Consider the following 21,041-nt stretch of genomic DNA (forward strand, 5'->3'; position numbering starts at 1 on the left):
CTAAGATGTTTCTTTTGTTTCTGTATTTCTTTGTTTAAATATTATAGTTAATGGTTAAAAAATTTGTAAACTCTTACAAGTTATAAATAAATTAAAAAAACATAGTTAGTAATTTCCGGTTTTAAATGCTTTTTTAATTCAGATTTTTGAAAACCAAAAAAGTTGTTTATGTTTATAATACAATATTTATTAAAATACATAGTAGTTCTTTTTCACCTTTACTAAATAAAATTAAACTTTAAATTAAAACTCTTATTTGTAAGACAAACAAGTTTTTTTATTCTAAAACATATTATACTTCTATTAAAAAAATTTAATCTGTTTTACTAAAAGGATAAGTAGTTAGCTTTAAGTACACTTTGTTAAGCCTTTAATAACTGTAAAAATCGTATAACTGTAATTTTATTTAAAAATGCTAAAAAGTAAACGTGTGTTTAAATTTTACATTATTAATTAAAAAAAAGAAAACCATAATGAACCTGTTTTTTCAAACCACTTAGAATAATTATATTGTGTATTTGATGCGATTAGACTTACAATACATACCACAAAAATTTTGCGTTCAAAAATATCCCAATATTACAAAACAGATGTGATGTGTCTGTTAATGGTAATGAGTTGTTAATTAAGTTTGGTTGTTTCTTTATGATAGATGGTAATGTTTTGTCTTTTTAAAATTTTTTTGTATTTTTGACCTAAATAGCTTATATAGTGCAAAACCAATAGCATTTAGGATAGTTTAAATTGTTTCCATTATCACGAGTCCCTTTTAAACAATATACATATCAACGAATTATTCAGGTTTTATTGTGAATTTTAAATTTTTATACTCAAATAATTTTTTTTCAACAAAAATATCTTATTTTATATCTAAAACATTAAAGTTTTGTGAGTGCTTAGTTTTAAAAATACATATTCGCTATCATTATACATAACGTCTTTGTTAGAAACATTATAAAAATTTTACTATGGAACAACTGATAATTGTTGATCGAAAAATAAAAATTCAAATAAAACTTTTAATAAAATGTTAGTTACAAAAGTTAAATTTTTAGTATACGATTTTTTTTGCAAATTTTAAGTATACGAAATACAAAGTTTGGTAAATGATTGATTTGTTTGTAAATTATGAATTAGAATACTGCTTAGAATTGTCAACAGTATAAAAGGTAGTGTATTGATTTTTGATATACTTTTTCTTAGTTGGAAAATTTATAATTCGATTGGAAAAAAGCTCAAAATTTATCAATGCGTTTTTATGTAATCTTTTAGATTTACATCTAATGTAAAAAAATTTTTTAAAGTCAAACCACAAATAATAAGCTAAAAGTAAATGTAATATCTACCATATAAATTTTTGTATCAGTGTATATTTTTTTGCTAATAACGCTTTTTAACCATATTAAATGGCCAAAAAGCTATTAGTTATATAAAATGAGTTGTTTAAGCTATAAGTTTATTAGTAAAATAAAGTTTGTATAATATGAAACAATATTAAATTACAGCTAAAAAAGTTTTTCTTTTGTTTAGCCTGAAGCAAATAACTTTACTTGTTTCAAACACAACTTAAATATTATTGTAATAAACAGTTGTTATTTCAAAAATAAATAGAATTTACATTACTTTAGCTGTTTTAGTACCACAAGCTTGAAAAAATATTTAGAAAACATAATATAGCTATTTATTACCCATTATATTTTCGTTAAGTTTACTCAAAGATGTAGTTAAACTTACAGAGAGTAAAATTATTTAACTGTTTTTTTTGTATGAGTTTTCACTATTAAATTAAGAGTAGGTTGTTTTCAATTTTTCGTAACATTATGGATTTATATAGGCTATCTTATTAGTCTAATTAATTAAGTTGTTTTGATATTTTTTTAACAGATCAAATTTATTACTTATTATATTTTTGCATACAAGAAAACTTAAAATTTTATTAACATGTTTAAGAATTGTTTTATTTACAGAAATACAAAATAAAGATACGCTTGTCAAACTGAGTTAAAAGTAAAACTGTCGTTACCTTTTAAATAATGATTTTAATCTAGACATTTTTCAAAGTACAGAATGTCTAAAATTTGGAGAGTTGCATGGAGTGACACACGCATGTACGGACGACAACAGAAGTTTATGCAAATTCGACTGATCTGATAATGTCAGTGAAACTAACATAGAGTGCGGTTAGCTGTTTATCCCCTCGTGCAATTTAAACAGCTACCTACTTTGATTAACTTACACTTTAAGTTATTTACAAACTCTAAACTCTTACCTAAAAAGTTTATAAGCATTTAAGTAACAAGATAAAATGTACAAATATTAAACAAAAAATTAAAAACTTTTTAAGAAGATAAAGAAAAAACAATCCTACAACAGCCTACATGAAGTCTAATAATTTGAGTTAACACATTGAAAAAATCATATTTAAAACAATTAAAAGTTTTATCGTTAAATATAACTTCTTGCACGGACAAAGGTTTTTATGTCATATGAAAAAAAAACATAAAGCTAATTTATTTAAAAACATTAGTAAAATTTATTAGAACATTTAAATAAAGTGACCCAAAAGAGGAATTTTATACCTCACATAAAGATATATAAAAAAATTACAGATGATAAATTAAAATTAAGCTGTTACTGTCTGTTTCCAATTTCAGTAGAAACTAATAAACTGTTTTTTTGTTTTATACAGACTGATACCACTGACTTAAACGTTTATAAAACCTCCGTACCATTTAAGGTTTAAATCAACGATTTCATTTTACGATAATTGAAACTAAATACTTCATAACATCAAACAGACATTATTAATAAAAAATATTTTCATTCACGTTTACTTTGCTTTTAATCAGGTTGAAAAGTTTAGATATTTAGTTCAAACACAACATAACTTTGTGGTCAGGAAAAATAAACATGTCTGTATGACAGAAAAATTTTCATTTGAAATGTCGAAATTAAATTTATCAAACATTAAAATCTAACGTCTAAAGTACTTTGGTTGTTAAAGCAGCTTATTGTGCCTAAATTTTGAGAACAATGCTATAGAAAGTATTTATTGCCTAACAATGCAGACCGCTTTACCAAAAGCTACTATTAAGTATTTGTATGAAATATTAAAAATGACTTTCAAAAAGATTTGTTTCATTAATAAGCCTAAATAAACAGACGATATCTTTGTTCTACTTACTTTTAGTAAGTTTATTTGAAGTTATATGTAATTGAGGACTTTGTCGTTTTTAATATTACAATATAACTTTTTTGCAAAGTACTAGACAAATTGAGAATTAATATTTAGACTGTCTTTATATAACTTTTTTATAAACAATGGTTTATAAATATTTTTTAATTTAATAGTTAAACTCTACAGAGTACTTACTACAAAATAACATTTTGGAACAACGTTTCTTGATTAAAGTTTTTTTACGTATTAAAAGAATACTTGGTATTTTGTATTAAAAACTGTTTAAAAACATTTCATACGAAAGGTTTAAAATTAAAAACTTACTTCATGTAGCTATTTAATGTAAACTATGATTTAACTTCGTGCAGTAAAATCATTACCTATTTTATAATATTAACAACACTTAATATTAAAAAATACTTATTGTGTTTTTACTTTTATTATCTATCTTGATTTATATTTCTGTTGTTAATAGTCCAGTCATACATTTGTGCTACAATGCTTTAGAAAAATGCCAACAATATTTTTTGAATAATTTATGTTTGACTTTAATATGTTATAGTCTACAATTTTTAACACCAAAATATCAAAAAATATGTACTAACAATTTTAAAGTAGAACTACTCTGTAAAGTATTAGAGAGAATTTATTTTTCAATACTTAAAACTTTTTAAGAAATCTTTACTTAGTACAGTTCTAATTTATGCTAAAGATTAAAAGCATTATAATTAACATATATTAAGAAAATAATGTCATTAATTTTTATATTTTACAATGGAAAACCTCTAGTTCTCCCAAAAAACTACTTTTTTTTTCTTAATCCCAATTATAATATAAATATTGTTTATAATAACATTTTATAAAAAATAAAACGTTTTTATTAAATTTTTATGGAATTAAATTTTTGTTTTTAAAAAGTACATAGTTATCGCATAACCGGAAAAACCTCAGTCTATCTTTGTAAATAACAAAGAAATAAAAAATAAAGACATAGATTGTAATTTGTAAGAATTGACTCAGTTTCACTGCAAAAAAATTCTAAGAATAATACAATAAATACTAATAAAACTCAGATTTTATAAAGTGTAAACCAATATTTTCTTGTATATAAAAGAAAAAAAAACTAAGGTTTTTAAGGTAAAAAGAAGTTAAATGGTAAAAAAAAACTTAACAGTTTTTTTTTAAACAAACTGTTTAAAATAAAGCACTTTCAGGTATAAAATTATATATATATATCTAAACAACAAATCATTTTCACTGCACAAAAAGTTATAATATATAAATTATTTTTACAGTAAATTTGGGCAAGTGGGTTTACGACTGGAAGGATCCCATTCCCCACTGCAGGGACTTCATGTCCTGTGACGTCACAAAGACTGAAGCGCCGTCTAACGGTGACGTCACGTGCACCGATTTCTATAATGAGGGCAGCTCGTGCGAGTGAGTTATAAAAATAATAATAATAAATATGCATATTTAAAACGGCTGTGCTAATTGTAAAAGAAAAAAAAAGATTACAACGTTAAAAACAATAAACAAACTTTGCGGTTGCTTTTAAGTTTTTTGTGATCCTTGTTTTTAATGATTTTTTAAAGTATGTTTTTAAGATAAATTAGTTTAATTAATTGATTAATTTTAAAAAGCTGTGTAGTTTAGCCTTGTGTATCTGATTAAAACAAATTAAAACAAAATAATTATAGCTTATCAATAATTACTATAGCTCTTTTTGTAAAGCTTAATGGTTTTTTTCTTAGTTAGCTGACTAATGGCTCCACTTTTGATAGTTAATGAAATATTTGTTACAGATAAAAAGTTGTTATTTATTTTATTGTTTACTTTTAAGTTAGTTTGTTATTTAGGCAAAATCAATAAACATTGTGTTATAGATATTCAAAAAATTGTGTTTGTGTTATAACTTACAATTTTTTTTGTACTACATGTAATCATAAGTTAGTTTTTACAAAAAACCGTAAAAAAATTATTTATAATTTAAACATAGTTATAGTTTTAAATTATTGTATTAAGAACCTTTGTGACTTGCTGTTGACTAAAAATTAACTACATATTACTAGATAAAGCACTGTATAATTCATATAGTTTTCCATATTTAACTGATAAAAAAAACATTTTTCCAGGTTTTCCTGTGATGAAGAGTATCTTTTGATGGGTGAACCTTCAGTGACTTTTAGAAAGTATTGTAACGTAAACTTTGAAAGTAGAAAGACTATAGTTACAAAATTTATTTTGCGATACAGATAGTTTGCAAAAACTTTTCATACGTTGCAGAACAAGTTTAATCGTACAAACCAGGGACATAGCTTGGTACGTTTCTTCAAATCTTCAGAAAGGTATACTTGACGTATATGTACTCTTTAGCATTTTTAGTATCGTAAAAATTAAACGAATCAAATACATCCAAATTGTAACATTTAGCGCATTAAAGCTTTAATTTTTCAAAATCTGCATTGCAAAATAGATTCTAATGGAAGCTATAGTTTCAAAAATCGAAATCATACAATTTTTTGTTACAAAGATTTGCATAACTTGTTGATACTATTGACTACGTTAATTGTTTGATTTTGAAAACAATATAAATGTTTGTTTTTGAGTTAAATTGTGATTTTTTTATACTTATTTTTTTAATAAACGTTTTCTAGGTTTACACAAGTGGCATGACATAAATAAAAAGTCATAGGGGGTGTGGAGCAAAATAAATTGCCTTGTATACAGTTATCACTCGTACTACAACATTCCATTTTTGATGTATTAACATAACTGCATATTTTAAGATACAAATCAATAACATTAGAGGTAGTTTAAATTGCTGTGTTCCCGTTAGGACGTGTTATTTCAGTTGTTTTAGTTTTTGCAGATTCGTAACTTTTTTGAGCTAGCTACGTCCCTGGTACAAACTAAAACTTTACATACAATTGTTTGAGTATACAGAGTTAAATGTTCTTTTATCAGTAAGCTTAAACTTTGTATTTGAACCTAATTGACTGAACGCTATTACTTTAATTAAGTGTCTCTCATAATAAAATGTGCACAGGTGCAAACTTTGGAAATGTTGCTTTAGTTCTAAAGAATATAAGCTTATGTTCCTAACTTGAATTAAACTATATTACCCTTCATAAAGTTTAATAAACAAAAACTTATTTACTTTCAAACTAGCTGCCGTAAATTATGATCTTAATTGTTTTTTTATTTGCCTTTACTTTTTAACTTAAATCGAAATATTATTCAAATTCAGCATTTTATAAAGACTTGAATTTATCAATTACGTGGTTTTTTGTTGAAATATTGTAAATTTATTAAAAATTAAATTTAAATTATATTCTAAGAGAAGTAAATATAAAACCTCTTATAAATCAGTTTTGTGATTACATTTTGGCTAATATTTCATTTCAATAAACGTTTTCTAACACACAGTATTTTTTTTCATTTAATTTATATCTTGGCATAAAATCTTCTACTAATAGCTTGCATGGTTTATGGTGATACATTATAAACTCATTATCAATGAAATAAAGATTAACTTTTCAAAAGATACTTCATGAAACAATTGTTCAATTGTAACTTGAATACACACACTTTGTTAAACTTATCGACTACAAATAGTGTATTTATTTGAAATATTTCTAAAAACTACAAATGTCTTTTCCATTAACTGTTACTAAGATTTAAAACTTATGTTAAGTAGTCGCTTCTAAACTTATAAATCTATGTGATAATAAACTTGTTTATAATTTATAAACTAAAACATAAAATTGTAACGTTTTAAAATAAAAGTTTACAAAACCATTAAAAAAAAGTTTGAGTAAGATATTACAGTCATACATAAGTAGTATGCTACGGTTCCTAGTTGCATCTTTTATCTTAACAAGCTTGAAAATTTTTCTAAGTCTTACAATTTATATATTTAAAGAAAAACTGTAAACTTTAAATAGGATACTGTAATGCATTAACTTACAATAAAATGTTAAATATTTTAAGTACTACTTACAAGGGACAAAAAATCTTTTGTAACACAATATCAAACTTTGAGCAAATGTTTTTACTTTAAGTTACTTATTGCACATACATATTAGAAGTTACGTAAATTTTAAAATTATGCAATAAAAATTCTTACACTTTAACTTAAAAATTAAAAATGAGTTTTAAACGTGTGTTTTACTTGTTAATTTCAAAGAAAAAAGATGATATAGTATTTGTAAGCATGCTTAAACTAGTAATTTGTTTAGTCAGTATCAATATGGTATTTTAGTATTTTTGAATTACAACATAAAAATAGTTATTTATACTTCAGGAAATTCAACAGACATTTATGTACAAAAAAAGGAATTAGTTTAACTTATTGTAATACAAATAAAAACAAGATTTTATTTATAAAGAAAAATCTATAAAACGGCCGTTTTCATACTCTAAACTAGTTTTCAGATTTGTTTTAAAAAACATTTTATCTATTTAGTTTTCATATAATTTTAAAAGTTTTTCGTCAGTATTGTATTTAAAACTGTAAACATCTATACTATAAATTTCACTGACTGTACTTAATATTTTATAAAAAAAAATATTTTTTTGAAAGTAACATCAACATTTAAATTAGTGCTAAATTTTAGTTTAAATTATATGTGTATACATTTTTAGTAGATTTAAACTAAGCTTATTATTTTTAAAAACATCGTGCCGTAACATTCTATCAATAAACTGTTAACTAGTTTTCGAAAAATTGTTCAAAGATTTAATTAAGTAACTAATTGTTGACAACTTTATATCAACTAGTTTTTCTAAGTTGTTAAGCTCTACAATTTTAGATGAAAAAAGATTAGTTTAAATACAGCCTTTTCGCTTAAACAATGTTAAATTTTTCTAATAACTGTTCATAACTTTTTTAATTCATGATATCAAAAATTAAAACTAAGTATATCTTGAAAACTTATTTTCAGCAATCTGTAAAATAAAATAGTTTTTGCTGGTTACTTTAACCACAGTTGAAAGTTGAAAAGTAATTACTTTCTGTAACCTTATGGTAAATTCCTTTGAAAAGTTAAATTTACTGCATTGCAGATAGAAAAGAAGTTTTAAGTATTAAAAATAAATAAATCATAAACCAAATAATTTCAAAAGTTTGATAAAGACTTGAGCATATATAAGATTTATTGTATTTTATTTTTTTCTATTTTAAACTGAAACATGTGTAGATGTATAAACACTGTTAACTTTTTTTTTAAACATTTACTATTTAAAATTATAACGGTTTTTAAAACCACTTTTAAAAATTTATTCTTTGAGTGGAAACCAAAAAATCAAACTTAATTGATAAAAAGTATAAAAATTGATAAACAAAATAAAAATAGTCAAAAAAGTATGATATTATTTTTCAGAAAACATAATTAAAACTATGATAATTACTTCTATAAGCTTAAGGTCATTCTTCTTATCCAAAAACATAATACTATTTTTAACTGAATAATTTGAGCGTTAACAAAAAGCCTATATTTGTGTATACACAAATAGAACGAACGTTTTTATGATGGAATTTGGTTGTTCGTTTAATAGTTCTAAATATCTTTTTGTTTCTGCATATAAGTTTCTTTTTCAATTTTTGTAGTAGTTCTAGTTTCAAATTTGATGAATAAGACTTATTTTTTCAATTGATAATACTTAACTTTTAATGTCTCACAAACTTTGTCTAATATTGTTTCAAAAAAAAATTACTTAAACTTTGTTCGTTTCCGTACAAATGTTGTTAAAAAATATATGTTTAGAAAAAATTAAATATTTGTAGCCGTACTTTTTTTGTCTAAGTTTGTGATTTTTTTTTTATTAGTTTTATATTTTATTCTTTATATATGCTTTTATATGCTCATACCGTATTAACTTTTGAACATAGTGTTGCAACTGAAAGTAGTTAAATATGAAACTAATTTTCAACAAAAATAAACGTTGGAACGACATTTCAAAAATAAGTTAAATTAAACTCTAAACGTCGACTTGGAATCTAAACTTTTAAATTTGTGTACTTCAACCAATAGTTTCCAAAATTGTTTCGTGATTATAAAAAGTTGCAACAATTCTTTGTATCGAAATTCATGTTTTTGTAAACTTCAACTTTTTATCAAATCAACAAAATATTAACTTTAAATACTTTTACAAAAATTAAATTGAGTAGTCCGCTCGCTCACAACAACCGAAAAAAATAAATATATTTTTTTTATGTTAAACAAAACAAACGTTAGTGCAAATGAAAATTTTGAAATAATTTTTCAACAGCTGTCAACCCTGAATTTAAAGTTTTTGTTTCTTAAAAAAATGTTTTTTTATTAATCAACAGATTCTACTATTATAAAGATTAATTTTTCATCTGTCAATAAAAGTGATTTAATGTTTTTTAAGTTATAAACAGACAGTTACGACTATGACGAACCAGAGGAGTTCACGTGCTCGCAACAACTCCCCACTACTTTCGAGAACGGGAAAGTCCGGTGCGCAGCATCACCTAGTGGCGACACCTGCAAGTTCGAGTGCGACCACCATAGCGTGCTGGTAGGCGACAATTTTGTCAGGTGCAATCACACGACCAGGGACGGGAGAAAGGTGTTCAGCAGGAACTTCCCCATTCGCGCAAGCGTATAACGTTAGTTCTTGGTCAAGTTTATTTAAATGTTTTTATCATTTGTTTGTTTCATCTTTTTTATTTTGATCGAAACCAACTACTAGTTGTTTTATAGAAATTACCCGTAATAGTTTAGCCAACTTTATTTTATTAAAAACTTTATTGCATCATTTTTTATTTGTTTTTGTATAGAAACTAGTTTAAGCTAACTAATGTTTGATTGTTTAGAAGATCATCTTAAAGTCAAGTGAAATAAAGCTTTAGTCGTAACTAATTTAAGAATAAAGTTATCATAGTAGTAGTCAACAGTTTTTTTCTAAAAACTAGCTAAATATCAATAAAACACAGGTCCTTGAATCCCGAAACCGTTGAGTTTCCCTCATGGTGAGATAAAGTGCACGGGAAAACGTGCAAGTTCAAGTGCGACCCGGACAGCGATATAATTGGTGAGGACTACATCACGTGCAGAAGTTCAGGTCAGTGAGATTCCTTACTGCCAGGCTCATCTAACTTGTGAGTTTTATATTGTAGTAATGTGTATAGCTCGAAATTAGAAATATTATTAGTACTTAATTTATTACTAGTGAGCCTAACATTATAATTGTTGTGTATATTAGTGGTATCTAACCTGTTTAAAGCCGAATTAAAAGCTATGCGTAGTAAATTAAAACATAAATAAATCTTTTAATGTCTTTATATACAAATATCTAGCTAAAAACTGTTAATTAATGTTATAGCATTAATTAAAAATGCTAAAAATTACGTAATTAGTAAAAAAACTTTTCCAAAACTTATGGTTTTTTTTCTACTTTTTACTCGTAAATATAGAAAATTATCAACCTCCTATACTAAAATACATTACCTTGCTTTGTTATTATTTTAAGTTATACTTGTGAAAAACGTGTTAAAATTTTGATTTACGTAATTAATTAAGATAAGCTTTAAACTTACTTTAACGCTTAATTAAGTTGAACTAGTTAAATTCAGTTTTATTTAACTTTAGATTATAATATAATTGACTTTTATTTAAAATGTAAAGCATTAAATTTCAACAGTTGCTGTATTCGTTTAATTTCATGTATTCAAAGATCAATATTTTCGATATTTGAATAGTTTTGACAGTATAAAATAATTACGTAAACTACAATCAATACCTTTGAGGTTGTTTAGCTTCTTCCTCTAGAACTTAAAAGTACGCTAATTTAAAAGTTAAAACAATCAAGCTTTTAAAAAAATATAATCACGTTTAACACATTGTTGAGAAACCACGTTTTAACTAAATGAGCTTATTATCACAATATTTTACACTGTATGTGTTAAACTACAAACTGTGGGAACGGTTTTAAGGTGTGTAAAACATTTAATAGCTAAGTATTCGATAATCAGTGCTAATTGTAATCGTTCGTATATTTCATATCAAAATATCTTTTTCTTAAAAACTATATATAAAGAGAGAATTTATAATTCAATGATTATTGTAATTTTAAGTAGCCAACACTTTAAACCAAACCAAACCAAAATTTGTTACTTAAGTAATAATTTTTTTTGATTTTCCGGTAAAACCAAAAAGTATTTTGAAACTAATTTTGGATGACTAAGATCTATAAAACATTTCAGTTTTGATATGAAAGTTTATTTAAACTCAAAAAACTCATGCTTATTCGTAAGAAAAACCACGAAAAAATCTAGGAGATGGATACAGACAGGCGTAACACACAAAATGACAAAATTACAACATGTCAAAACTTCTAGTGTAATTAAACTGAAATAAATTTGTTTTCAAATTTCACATATTCTAAGTCTTTCACTTGCGTATAATAAAGTGAACAAAGTTTATTCTTATAGTTTACAATTTAAGCTAGTTAAGATATACTCTTAAATATTTTCAAAACTCAGTTATCTTTCAACTTTAATATATATCTGTATAGTTTCCAACACTTTTTTAAATCATAAAAGATGTTAACTTTTCTTAATGAAATTTTGTAAATGCTTCAAATAGTTTATTTTTATTTTATTATTCATCAATTATAGCTCTAAAAACGTTAAAAAACTAATTTCTAATATGTTTATCTAAAAAAAGTTGAGCTTATATATATAATTGAAAAAAATAGTTTCAAAAGATTTATGCGAGCCGCGACCTTCGACATTCGTAAATGTTTCTGTTTGTTGTCAGGGAAGTTGGTACGGTGAAACGTGCAACTTCAGTTGTCATGGTGACGGGGATTTGTTGGGACCCGAAACCGTCACTTGTCACACATCTCAGGATGGTAACCTGGGGTGGGATTCCAAGATTCCAGTTTGCAAGGAAAGTAAAAAAGGTTTTGTTTTGTTTAACAAGATTCTAGTTTACATTGAAATATCTACTTAGTGTTAAATTACATTTTTGGGAGAAAAAAAATCAATAAAAATTTTATTTTTTGTAAATTTGTTTATAAAGTAAAATTTTATAAAACACGTTTTATGATTAAAAAAATTCTGAGCTATAAGTTTTTTACGAAAGTAGCTTTACAAACTGTGTAGAAACTAACTTTAATACTTTAACCATGTTATTAAATGAAACACAATTTTATATTTGTGTTAATTTTAAATATTTTTTGTCTCCAAAATGTTTGTTCAAACACTTCTTAAGTAAATTCCGAATTATTATCTTAAAACAAAGTTCAAAAATTTCTAAAACTAAATATATCTTCACTTGTCACCAGAGACAAGATACAGTTCATGTACAGTAGGCAAATTATAATTATCAATTGAACAACGTTTTAAAATTATTTTTTAACAAGCATGATTACCAGATTACTTTACTTATGCTTGTTTTTTGTTCATTTTAATAAAAACTAACTTAATAAAAACTTTATATTTTAACGTTACGTTCAAATATTTTTTAAAAAACAACAAGACAATTTAAATATATCTTATAAAATAAGAGACTAAAACCTAAAATATGGTTACTTTTTGTACTGTTAATAAATAGATTAATATTAATCTATTGATATAAGACATGAGTAGTTGTAGCTAATTTAGCAAATATGTTTAAAAGAAATCTTATAATAACACTACACTTGAGAAGTGTTTACGAGATAAATAAAAATTATTATTTAATTAATTAATTACCATCTCATTTTTTTATAAAAATTTGTATTTTCAAAGCCACTCCTAATATATAAAAAATAAAGTACGTAATTTTATAGTAATTAAAATATGCACTAAAACATGTACTTAGGTAATCTGTCAAGTTTTGTTTATAAAACTTTATTAGAAAAAAGTTCAAAACAATTTTTATTTTGAACTAAAATGAACTAGAACTTGTTTTCTGCGGCTGAGATAAGAATATTGTTTTTCTTAAAAATTGCTACTGTAAGAAATGTATCTTTTTTTTGTCAAATTCGTTGTTTTTGTTCAATGAGTTGATGAAAGTAAGAAGTATTTTTAACGCAATAATAAGTAATAGAAAAAAATGCATAAAGCAAAGTAAAAGTTTTTATCTGAATAAAAACAGAAATAACTTATTTTAAATTTATATTGAAACCATGCTTAAAAAACTTATACAAAACTAAAAAAAAATCGAAATCACGAATTTATTTTAAGTCATAAAAGTTAGAAACGACATGCGACATAATGGAAATTGAAAACGGAAGAAGCGATTGCAAATGAAGGGAAATTCCGGAAGGTGAAATTTGAACTTTTAAATGCGATGCAGCGTACCACGAGGTTAAATACGATAGAGGCCAGTATAGCGTCATGCAGTTCAAAGGTTAAACCCCCTTGTTTTGTTGAAATATTTGAAGAAAAAACTAAAGAGATAGGTAATTTTTAGTATAAATGTTTGTAACAGCAAGTTTATTTTAACTGGTTAATAACTATTTAAGATACGTTTTCTCAAGATACTAACAACATAAGTAAATAATTTTATTGGATTTATACAAGTTTATTTATAATACACAGTTTCTAAGGTTTATTTAAAACAACATAGAGCGTTTTTAGATCGCAAAACGTATTTTTCATAATATTTCAAAGTATATTTTTGTATGACTTTAGTTTAGAAATAAATTAGATACTTTTTTATTTTAAACTTTTAAAAGTTACACTGATTTGAAACCAACAAAGCTTGTTTTATAATCGTAATGTCTGGTTTACGTTAAGCCTACATTTTAATCCAATCCATACTCAACAAAGCTGTTTTTATTACGTCACAGTCATATTTTTAACACGAGAGGTACCAACGTATACTGTAATTTGTAAATACAAAATTTCAGTCTTTATATATAACACTACAAACCAGTCAGATTTTAAAACGTTGTTAAACTGTACTTTCGACATTTATGGTCGTGACTAGACACGTTACAAATATAAAAAAAGCTATAACGTCTTGTGCCACTTTGTAATCGGGGAAATTTAAGATTTTTTGTGAAATTTCAAAGGTTCGGTATTGCGCTTCGTCACGAGAATAACAGAAATATAGTAATTGATGTGTTTTTGTAAGATCGGGTGTCATGTAGACATGACGGACAGGGAGACACAAGATACTTTCAGTTACGAATACACGTGTATTTGAACATATTTTTAAGTCTTATATTCAATTTATGTATAATGATTAATTGTTTTATACTATGCGTTGAGAAGCGAATGACCTTTTTAAGTCAAAATATTTTTTTAAAACTTAAACATGAAAAATTTAATTTTGTATTCGAAACCAAAACTGTATCAATGGAAAATTTGTGCATGAACTCACGAATGAAATTAAAATTGATTTAGCAAGTTACGTTAATAAATACTGAAATATACCAATAAAAAGATTTTTTTGTTTTTTTTTATTTACTTTAAAATTTTTTTATAATGTTAACTATATACAAAACTACACCTATAACTATGTATATATATATATATATATATATATGTATATATATATATATATACGTATATATGACCCATAACTAATTTAAAAAATAACAAGATTCTATTTAAAGCAACATTAAAGGCCATCTATTAGTTTAGCAATACCCACTCAACTATTTAATTAATGTTTTAAGCAAAAAACAAAGTCATTTAAAACAACTAAAATAACACAAATCGTTTAAGCTGTAAGTTATTCAATTTATTTAATATCGTTTATGAATCTTTAAATCTATCTTTAAGATGTACCGTTATAGATGAAATATTAAAATATGTCCTATTTTTCTAAAATAAATGCTACAGATAACCATGTCTCTTGATAAACAGAGAGTTGTGGAAAGAAGTTCAATAGTTTCGAGAACGGGAAAGTCCGGTGTACCGGTCAAGGATTGGCTGAAACATGCGTGTTTGAATGCGACGAGCCCTTCGACCTGAATGGACAATCTGTAGTGAAGTGTAGTAAAATTGATGGTGGAACAAATGGGTGGATTCGGAACAACCTAAATGCGTTGCTCCTTTGCCTGGTTCGTTTTTGCAATGTTTTTATAAGATTACGCTTTTACTAATTGTTTTCATATCGCAATACAACAGTTTTCCTTTGGCTTAAATTGGGAAACTGCGACTTTTAAAAGAAAAATTTTTAAGAAAGAACCTTTTAATGATGCATAGAAAATTTATGAATTAAATAAAAATACTTGACTTAATTTTGTTTTTGAAACTTTTTCATTCTAACTTGTATTTTTAAAAACTCTAATCTATGTTTTTATAAAAATTTTGCAAAATAGTTTTATTCTCTTTTGATCTATAAAAGTTTATAGTCAAAACAAATTTTAAAAATTAAGTATTTATATTAATAAAACATTGATTGTAAAAAGTTTAGTATAAAAAATTTAATGGCTTTGAAAACTGTTTTGTTGACTGTAGTTTTAAGAAAATATTTAAAGTTTCTGTAACTTTCAAATGCTAAAAGTATAAACTGTTAAAATATAGTATAAATAAACACGCATACAGTAATAAAACAAACAAATAAACTATTCCCACCAGACAACGCTGGTTACTGCACAACGGAAGTGGTTGCCCCTGACAACGGAAGGGTCATGTGCGAATGCGGACCCCACAAACTGGGCACAGTGTGTCTGGTTGCTTGTAACCATGGTTACGAACTTCACGGGGACGGACAGGTTTTTTGCAAATTGGGGAGCAGAAATTATCTAAATTGGATCTCGTTAGGGGCTATTTGCACCAAAATAATTAGTTTGTGGTATTATAAATTATTGTTTTTATTTCTAAATAGTTTTGTATATAAATATTTTTCTTCTATATCTTAAAAGAGTTGAACATTTTTTTTGTAAAAAAAAAGGAATATTCGACAATATCATTGAAAAAGCTGAGTTAAATAAACTAATACTTATAATTAGTCTTGTATAAATTAATTGATGTTTTTCCCAGAATAAGAACATTGTTTAATAAAAAGCTGAACTAGTTGCGAAAAGAAATGGTTACTTATTAAAATATTTTTCAGAATGAAATTAACTTACTTTTAATGTACATAGAGTCATCAGAATGTGCAGTACAGACGACATTCAACGGAGAAGTAACTTGCACAAACGGAAACCAGATTCATTCAGAATGTGCATTCAAATGCAATGCTAACTACACAATTCACCCGAAATCTTTCACTTCTAACACTTGCACCGTAGCTGGAAAGTACGATCAGTTCCCAAGATGCTGTCAACGTTAGTTTGATTAAGTATTTTAATAGTTTTTTAAAATAATAGTTTAGTGTTTGCTGTATTTTTAAAGCTAAATATTTTTATGTTTTTTCAATATAAATCCAGAGTGCGTATAAAAAATACATTATAAAATACAAAATATACTAGTATAAAACATTTAGCTGTTATTTAAATTTAAAAGCGTACAAATACTTAGACATAAAGCTTCAAAAATATTTTAGTTTAACATTTGTGTTTACTTATTTTAAAACCAGTTATAGTATACTGAATTTTTTACTGTGCTTTTTTTTTATTTTGAAAATTAGTTTATAACAATTTTTCCAGCTATTCACCCACCTGTAGTAATGACGAACATGCTAATTTCATTGGACGTTTCACATTCAACACCTACTATGACCTTTCAAATTATTTTTCAATTATTGAAAGTTTCGTGATGTTGCTAGTTGTATTAGAGAATAGATAAAAAACGTTTACAAATCTTTTTTATTTAGAATATTCAAAAATTTAAGTATTAAACATTCATACGTGCAAACTAAAATTTTATTTGATGCCTAACAGTTTTTTATTACATAAAAAATCTCAACAGTTTTGTATTTAGCTTTAGAATTTTTTATACCAAAGTTAAAAAAGTGTTTGTTTTAAATTGAAACTTGTTATTTGCAATAAATTTAATGTTTTTTAAATCTAAATCAAAAATAAAACTCTTTAACATAAATACTAATTTAACAGACAACTAGTTTTGATTGATGAAAACACAAAAGTTGTAGTTTTATTATTTTCCAGTGCAGCTAAGAAAATGATCAATTTTTTTACTGATTCAGCAGAAATAACTAGCCAAATTCATCATTTACAAACCGACAGTGAAGGTTGATTTTTTTATATACTTTTCACGATGAGAAATATTTAATGCTATAAATCTATAAGTTAAAAGTTCACATTTTAAGTTAAACACAACAAACTTTATTTGTTACAAAATGAATACAAATTTAAAGCTAATGGCGAGTAAATATTAATTATGCATACAGCAAATGGTTGCTTCATAGTTGCATGTATTAACCGTTTGTAGATTAAAGACTGCAAGTTTTTCGGTTGTGACTGAAAGATGAGTCCTAATTGGGACGAAACTGGTTTCAGTCTACCGAAAGCTTGTTGTCTGATGATCGAATTGGTATGATCAACCCCTTTGTTTACAATAAACAAATAATTTAAATCCTAATTATCCATTACATGTAAAATTTCACAGTTAGCCGCATAATACTTTAATTACTGTGTTCTTTAATTATAATCTCACAGGAACTTGTAGTCGAGATTTTTTCTTAACAATGTAAGTCTTTATTTATATATTTTTGCAGAAAGCAAGCTTCATCTAGTGCTTGAAGATTTGCCAAAGTATTTTGATGTTTTAACATCTGGTGGTAAGAAAAGGTCAGTCGTCGTATTTACAAGCGATGCTGCTTCAAATGAAAAACTTCAGCTGATTAAAACCTCTGCTGAAAACTTGGATCTTTGCAATACTGAGGTAAATTTTGTCAACCCTAAGTATTGAAGAAATTAATTATGAAGTAATACTTAATATTTTTTTATTATCAAAAATAAATACTTCTAGTATTTTTCATTAAAAAAAAATTATTAGCATATTAATCTATAAAACTAATTTTAAAAACTTTTTTTTTTATTTGTTCAACATTTTTAGGCATTTCACAAGATCTGTTTAATTACAATTGTTACATATAGACTAAACCTTTCAAAAACTGATTTATAAAAGTTGTTTTTTAATACTTTTTTTAATTTAAACCTTATACTTGACTCATATTAGCTTTATAGCTGGAGTTTTTAATTTGATATAAATGTAGTGAAGTTATTGTTGTTTCGACTTGCTTTAATTTACTTATTACATTATTTATTTGTTAGAATAAAATAAACACAGAATTTTAATAACATAAAAGTTTACTAAAATAGCTAAGTTAAAACGGTTTTGAATAAAAGTTATCTTTAATTTTATAATTTCAGTTTTGATAAATTTAGGACTAAAATAATATTTAAATTATTTTCACGTTTACAAACAAGAAAATTAGTACTTATAGTAGAATATTGCGTCTTAATACGGAAACTTGATCCATAATTTATTTTTAAACTACTCACTACATACATTTAAAATGTAACAGTTTGGATTTTAAAAATAAAATAAAAATAGTAATAATTCGTGACTGTGAGGTTGAATCGTTGTATTTTTAAATAATTAATAATAACTTTCAATGTCACGATGGGTGTTATTTTGAGGTTCGGCGGCAATTTGTATTGGCTGGTACGCGCGGTTTTACTCCGTCTAAAATGGCTTTTTTCATGAGAAGCAAGAAATAACTCTAAGGTGAAAAAATTCTGAGAATATTAGAAATTACTTATTGCTTTATACTTTTCTTGTACTTTTTGCTTGTTTTTTTTACCTCAAAAGTTCATTCAGGTTTATTTATGTCTAAAGTGAAATACAAACAACAAACAAATCATTTTGATTTATTTTTATAAACTTTTTCTTTTTTGTGCATTTTGTTTTTTACCAATGAGCTTTGTGATAAACAAGTTTAATCCAAAACATTGTTTTTTTCTGTTATGTTTATACAATACCTTTTAAATTTGGTATTTATTGGCTTTCGCTGTTTTAAAATTATTTGAATTTTTTACTTATCATTTTCGTAATGTTTTTGGTCAAGCCACGCTTTTGGTGTGAGAAATTAAAATTAGATTATCCCTAATTACTTTAGGGTCTTTAAAACCAAAAATAACAAAGGTTAGAACTGCATAATTAGTTTAAGTGAATTTAATTTCAACGTTGTAATAATTTTGTACCTCTATGAACTTATTAAGTACAGAAATAATAAAAAGTTTGAAAGATTTTATATGAATAGAAAATCGTTTTTAAGTGTATAAGTTTATTATAGTTTATTGAACAAACCATCAATTGAAATAACATCATTAGTAAGCAATTGATTGTTTTACTTGGTTTCAATAAAGAAGTTATGACTCCAATAACTAAAAATATAGTTTTAATCTTATCATTAAAAGTTTAATTAGTATCTGTTTATTTTACTATTGAAAAATCAACAACAAACTAAATAAATTTTTCTACAGATTCTAGCATTCGGGTTCGGAAACCGCGCGGAAGACACTTTACACGAAATATCGGGACAGGGTTCGTACGCGGTCTTGGACATACGGGAAGATTTGGACAACTGGACAGCCAAGCTATTGGAAGTGGTCGGCAACCGGTTGTGCAGAAACAAAATTTGTCATAACTCGGGAGTTCGCCTGTTTGGTCATACGTGAGAAGGAGTAGAATAAATGTAGAATGTTGTAATGTTTTTTAATTTGTAAATTTTAGAATTTTCAATGTTTAAATATTAAGCAGAAAACTTTTTTTAAACACATAGTATAAGTGTATTAGAAATATCTTAATAACAATTCTTAACATTTTTTATTTACACTGTGACTAATATTACAAAAAGGACTTTATTACAATGTTAAAATGGTGATGTTTTAATTGATATGTTTAGTATATATAGTTTCTTTTCATCCCTTTCCACTATCGAAACTGTAGATACTTAAACTTATTTTGCTGTTTGCTTTTAACTTTACAATGTTTTTAAAAAAGTAATTTCGTGTAAAAATAGAGCCAAAACTTGATTAAAAGCTCTAATTTAAAACATTTATTTAGAAATAATTGAAGCTTAAATATTTTTTGTTTAATATAACTTACTATTTGCTTAAAACTTGATTAATAAACGTTAAACTCTCATTTTATTCTTTTGCTAAGTTTTATTTTGCTTTTTACTAGCCTTTTAAGAAAAGCTTAAAATCGTTTTCTAATCTACTTCTTAATGCTTACTAAGCCAAAGTGTATTCTTTAGTAAATAAAAGTAATTAATGTATTAAGTGACTGTTTCTTAAACAAAAGCTAAATAATAAACGATTTATAATACTTTTATGGCTAGTAAGTTTTCTTAAAACTACTTTGTAGGGACATAAAGACTATGAATTATTTATACCTTAAAGTTTCAGGTTATTGATATGAAAAAACTATTTTTGATAAAATTATAAGTTTACAATGTGTTAAAATAAGACTACATTACTGATCTAAGTTTATTTATTTACTTTTTAATATTTAAGTACAAAATAAATAATTAAAAATTTACTTTTATAGAATTCAAAACAGTACTTTTCAGTACTTGTAGACGTCACTAAAAATAATTAAGTAAACAGTTAAACTAGTTATCACATATTATTGTTACTACTGACAACTTTAAAGCTTTATCACAACTACACTACACAGATGTTATAAAAATGTTTAGTTTCACAGGTGTTTTGAAAAAAAAAAAACTAAAATAAAAATAATTTGAAGTTTAAATTTATGTAAGTAGCGTAACAACCACATCAATGAACTTCTAAACCAATAAAGTACAATCTATCAAAAGATCAAACGAGATCATGTTTAAGTGTTTAAATGAAGTACGATTTAAAAAATACACTAAACTTTTTTTTAGAAAATTAAGTGTTTAGATAAGTTTGGTGATACAGATTTAAAAACTTTTTTTAAATTATTTCTTTGCTTAAAACTCGAATTCAAACAGTT

The 21,041-nt window shown here is 25.0% G+C and overlaps 2 protein-coding genes across 4 annotated transcripts; both read left to right on the top strand.

Moving 5' to 3' along the window:
- The first annotated feature begins 11,982 nt into the window (after nt 1–11,982).
- Nucleotides 11,983–16,937, top strand: LOC145837117 (sushi-repeat-containing protein SRPX-like). 3 transcript variants are annotated; one of them, XM_082944884.1, is made up of 5 exons: nt 11,983–12,112; nt 13,393–13,597; nt 15,012–15,208; nt 15,729–15,938; nt 16,238–16,369. In XM_082944884.1, the coding sequence occupies exons 2-4, from the start codon at nt 13,486–13,488 to the stop codon at nt 15,897–15,899; spliced, it is 480 nt and encodes a 159-aa protein (XP_082801010.1). In that variant the 5' UTR covers nt 11,983–12,112; nt 13,393–13,485; the 3' UTR covers nt 15,900–15,938; nt 16,238–16,369. The 3 variants fall into 3 exon arrangements, with proteins under 3 accessions (XP_082801010.1, XP_082801012.1, XP_082801011.1); XM_082944886.1 differs by lacking the exon at nt 11,983–12,112 and having other exon boundaries at nt 13,406–13,545; XM_082944885.1 differs by lacking the exons at nt 11,983–12,112; nt 13,393–13,597 and adding an exon at nt 16,742–16,937 and having other exon boundaries at nt 15,080–15,208; nt 16,238–16,420.
- A 276-nt stretch (nt 16,938–17,213) lies between these two features.
- Nucleotides 17,214–19,912, top strand: LOC145836900 (uncharacterized). Its single transcript, XM_082944673.1, has 3 exons — nt 17,214–17,283; nt 17,770–17,936; nt 19,544–19,912. Exons 1-3 carry the CDS (start codon nt 17,214–17,216, stop codon nt 19,736–19,738), a joined length of 432 nt encoding a protein of 143 aa, XP_082800799.1. The 3' UTR covers nt 19,739–19,912.
- Nucleotides 19,913–21,041: the final 1,129 nt, after the last annotated feature.

Source organism: Thalia democratica, chromosome 5, assembly GCF_965202585.1.
Source record: "Thalia democratica chromosome 5, ktThaDemo2.hap1.1, whole genome shotgun sequence".
NCBI lineage: Eukaryota > Metazoa > Chordata > Thaliacea > Salpida > Salpidae > Thalia > Thalia democratica.

Excerpts from the sequence above, each read along its gene's own strand:
- LOC145836900 (XM_082944673.1), top strand. The coding sequence starts at position 17,214 with ATGATCAATTTTTTTACTGATTCAGCAGAAATAACTAGCCAAATTCAT. Across the intron at positions 17,284-17,769 it reads TTTACAAACCGACAGTGAAG|AAAGCAAGCTTCATCTAGTG; the intron begins GTTGATTTTTTT and ends ATATTTTTGCAG. Across the intron at positions 17,937-19,543 it reads TGGATCTTTGCAATACTGAG|ATTCTAGCATTCGGGTTCGG; the intron begins GTAAATTTTGTC and ends ATTTTTCTACAG.
- LOC145837117 (XM_082944884.1), top strand. The coding sequence starts at position 13,486 with ATGCAGCGTACCACGAGGTTAAATACGATAGAGGCCAGTATAGCGTCA. Across the intron at positions 13,598-15,011 it reads AGAAAAAACTAAAGAGATAG|AGAGTTGTGGAAAGAAGTTC; the intron begins GTAATTTTTAGT and ends CTTGATAAACAG. Across the intron at positions 15,209-15,728 it reads ATGCGTTGCTCCTTTGCCTG|ACAACGCTGGTTACTGCACA; the intron begins GTTCGTTTTTGC and ends TATTCCCACCAG.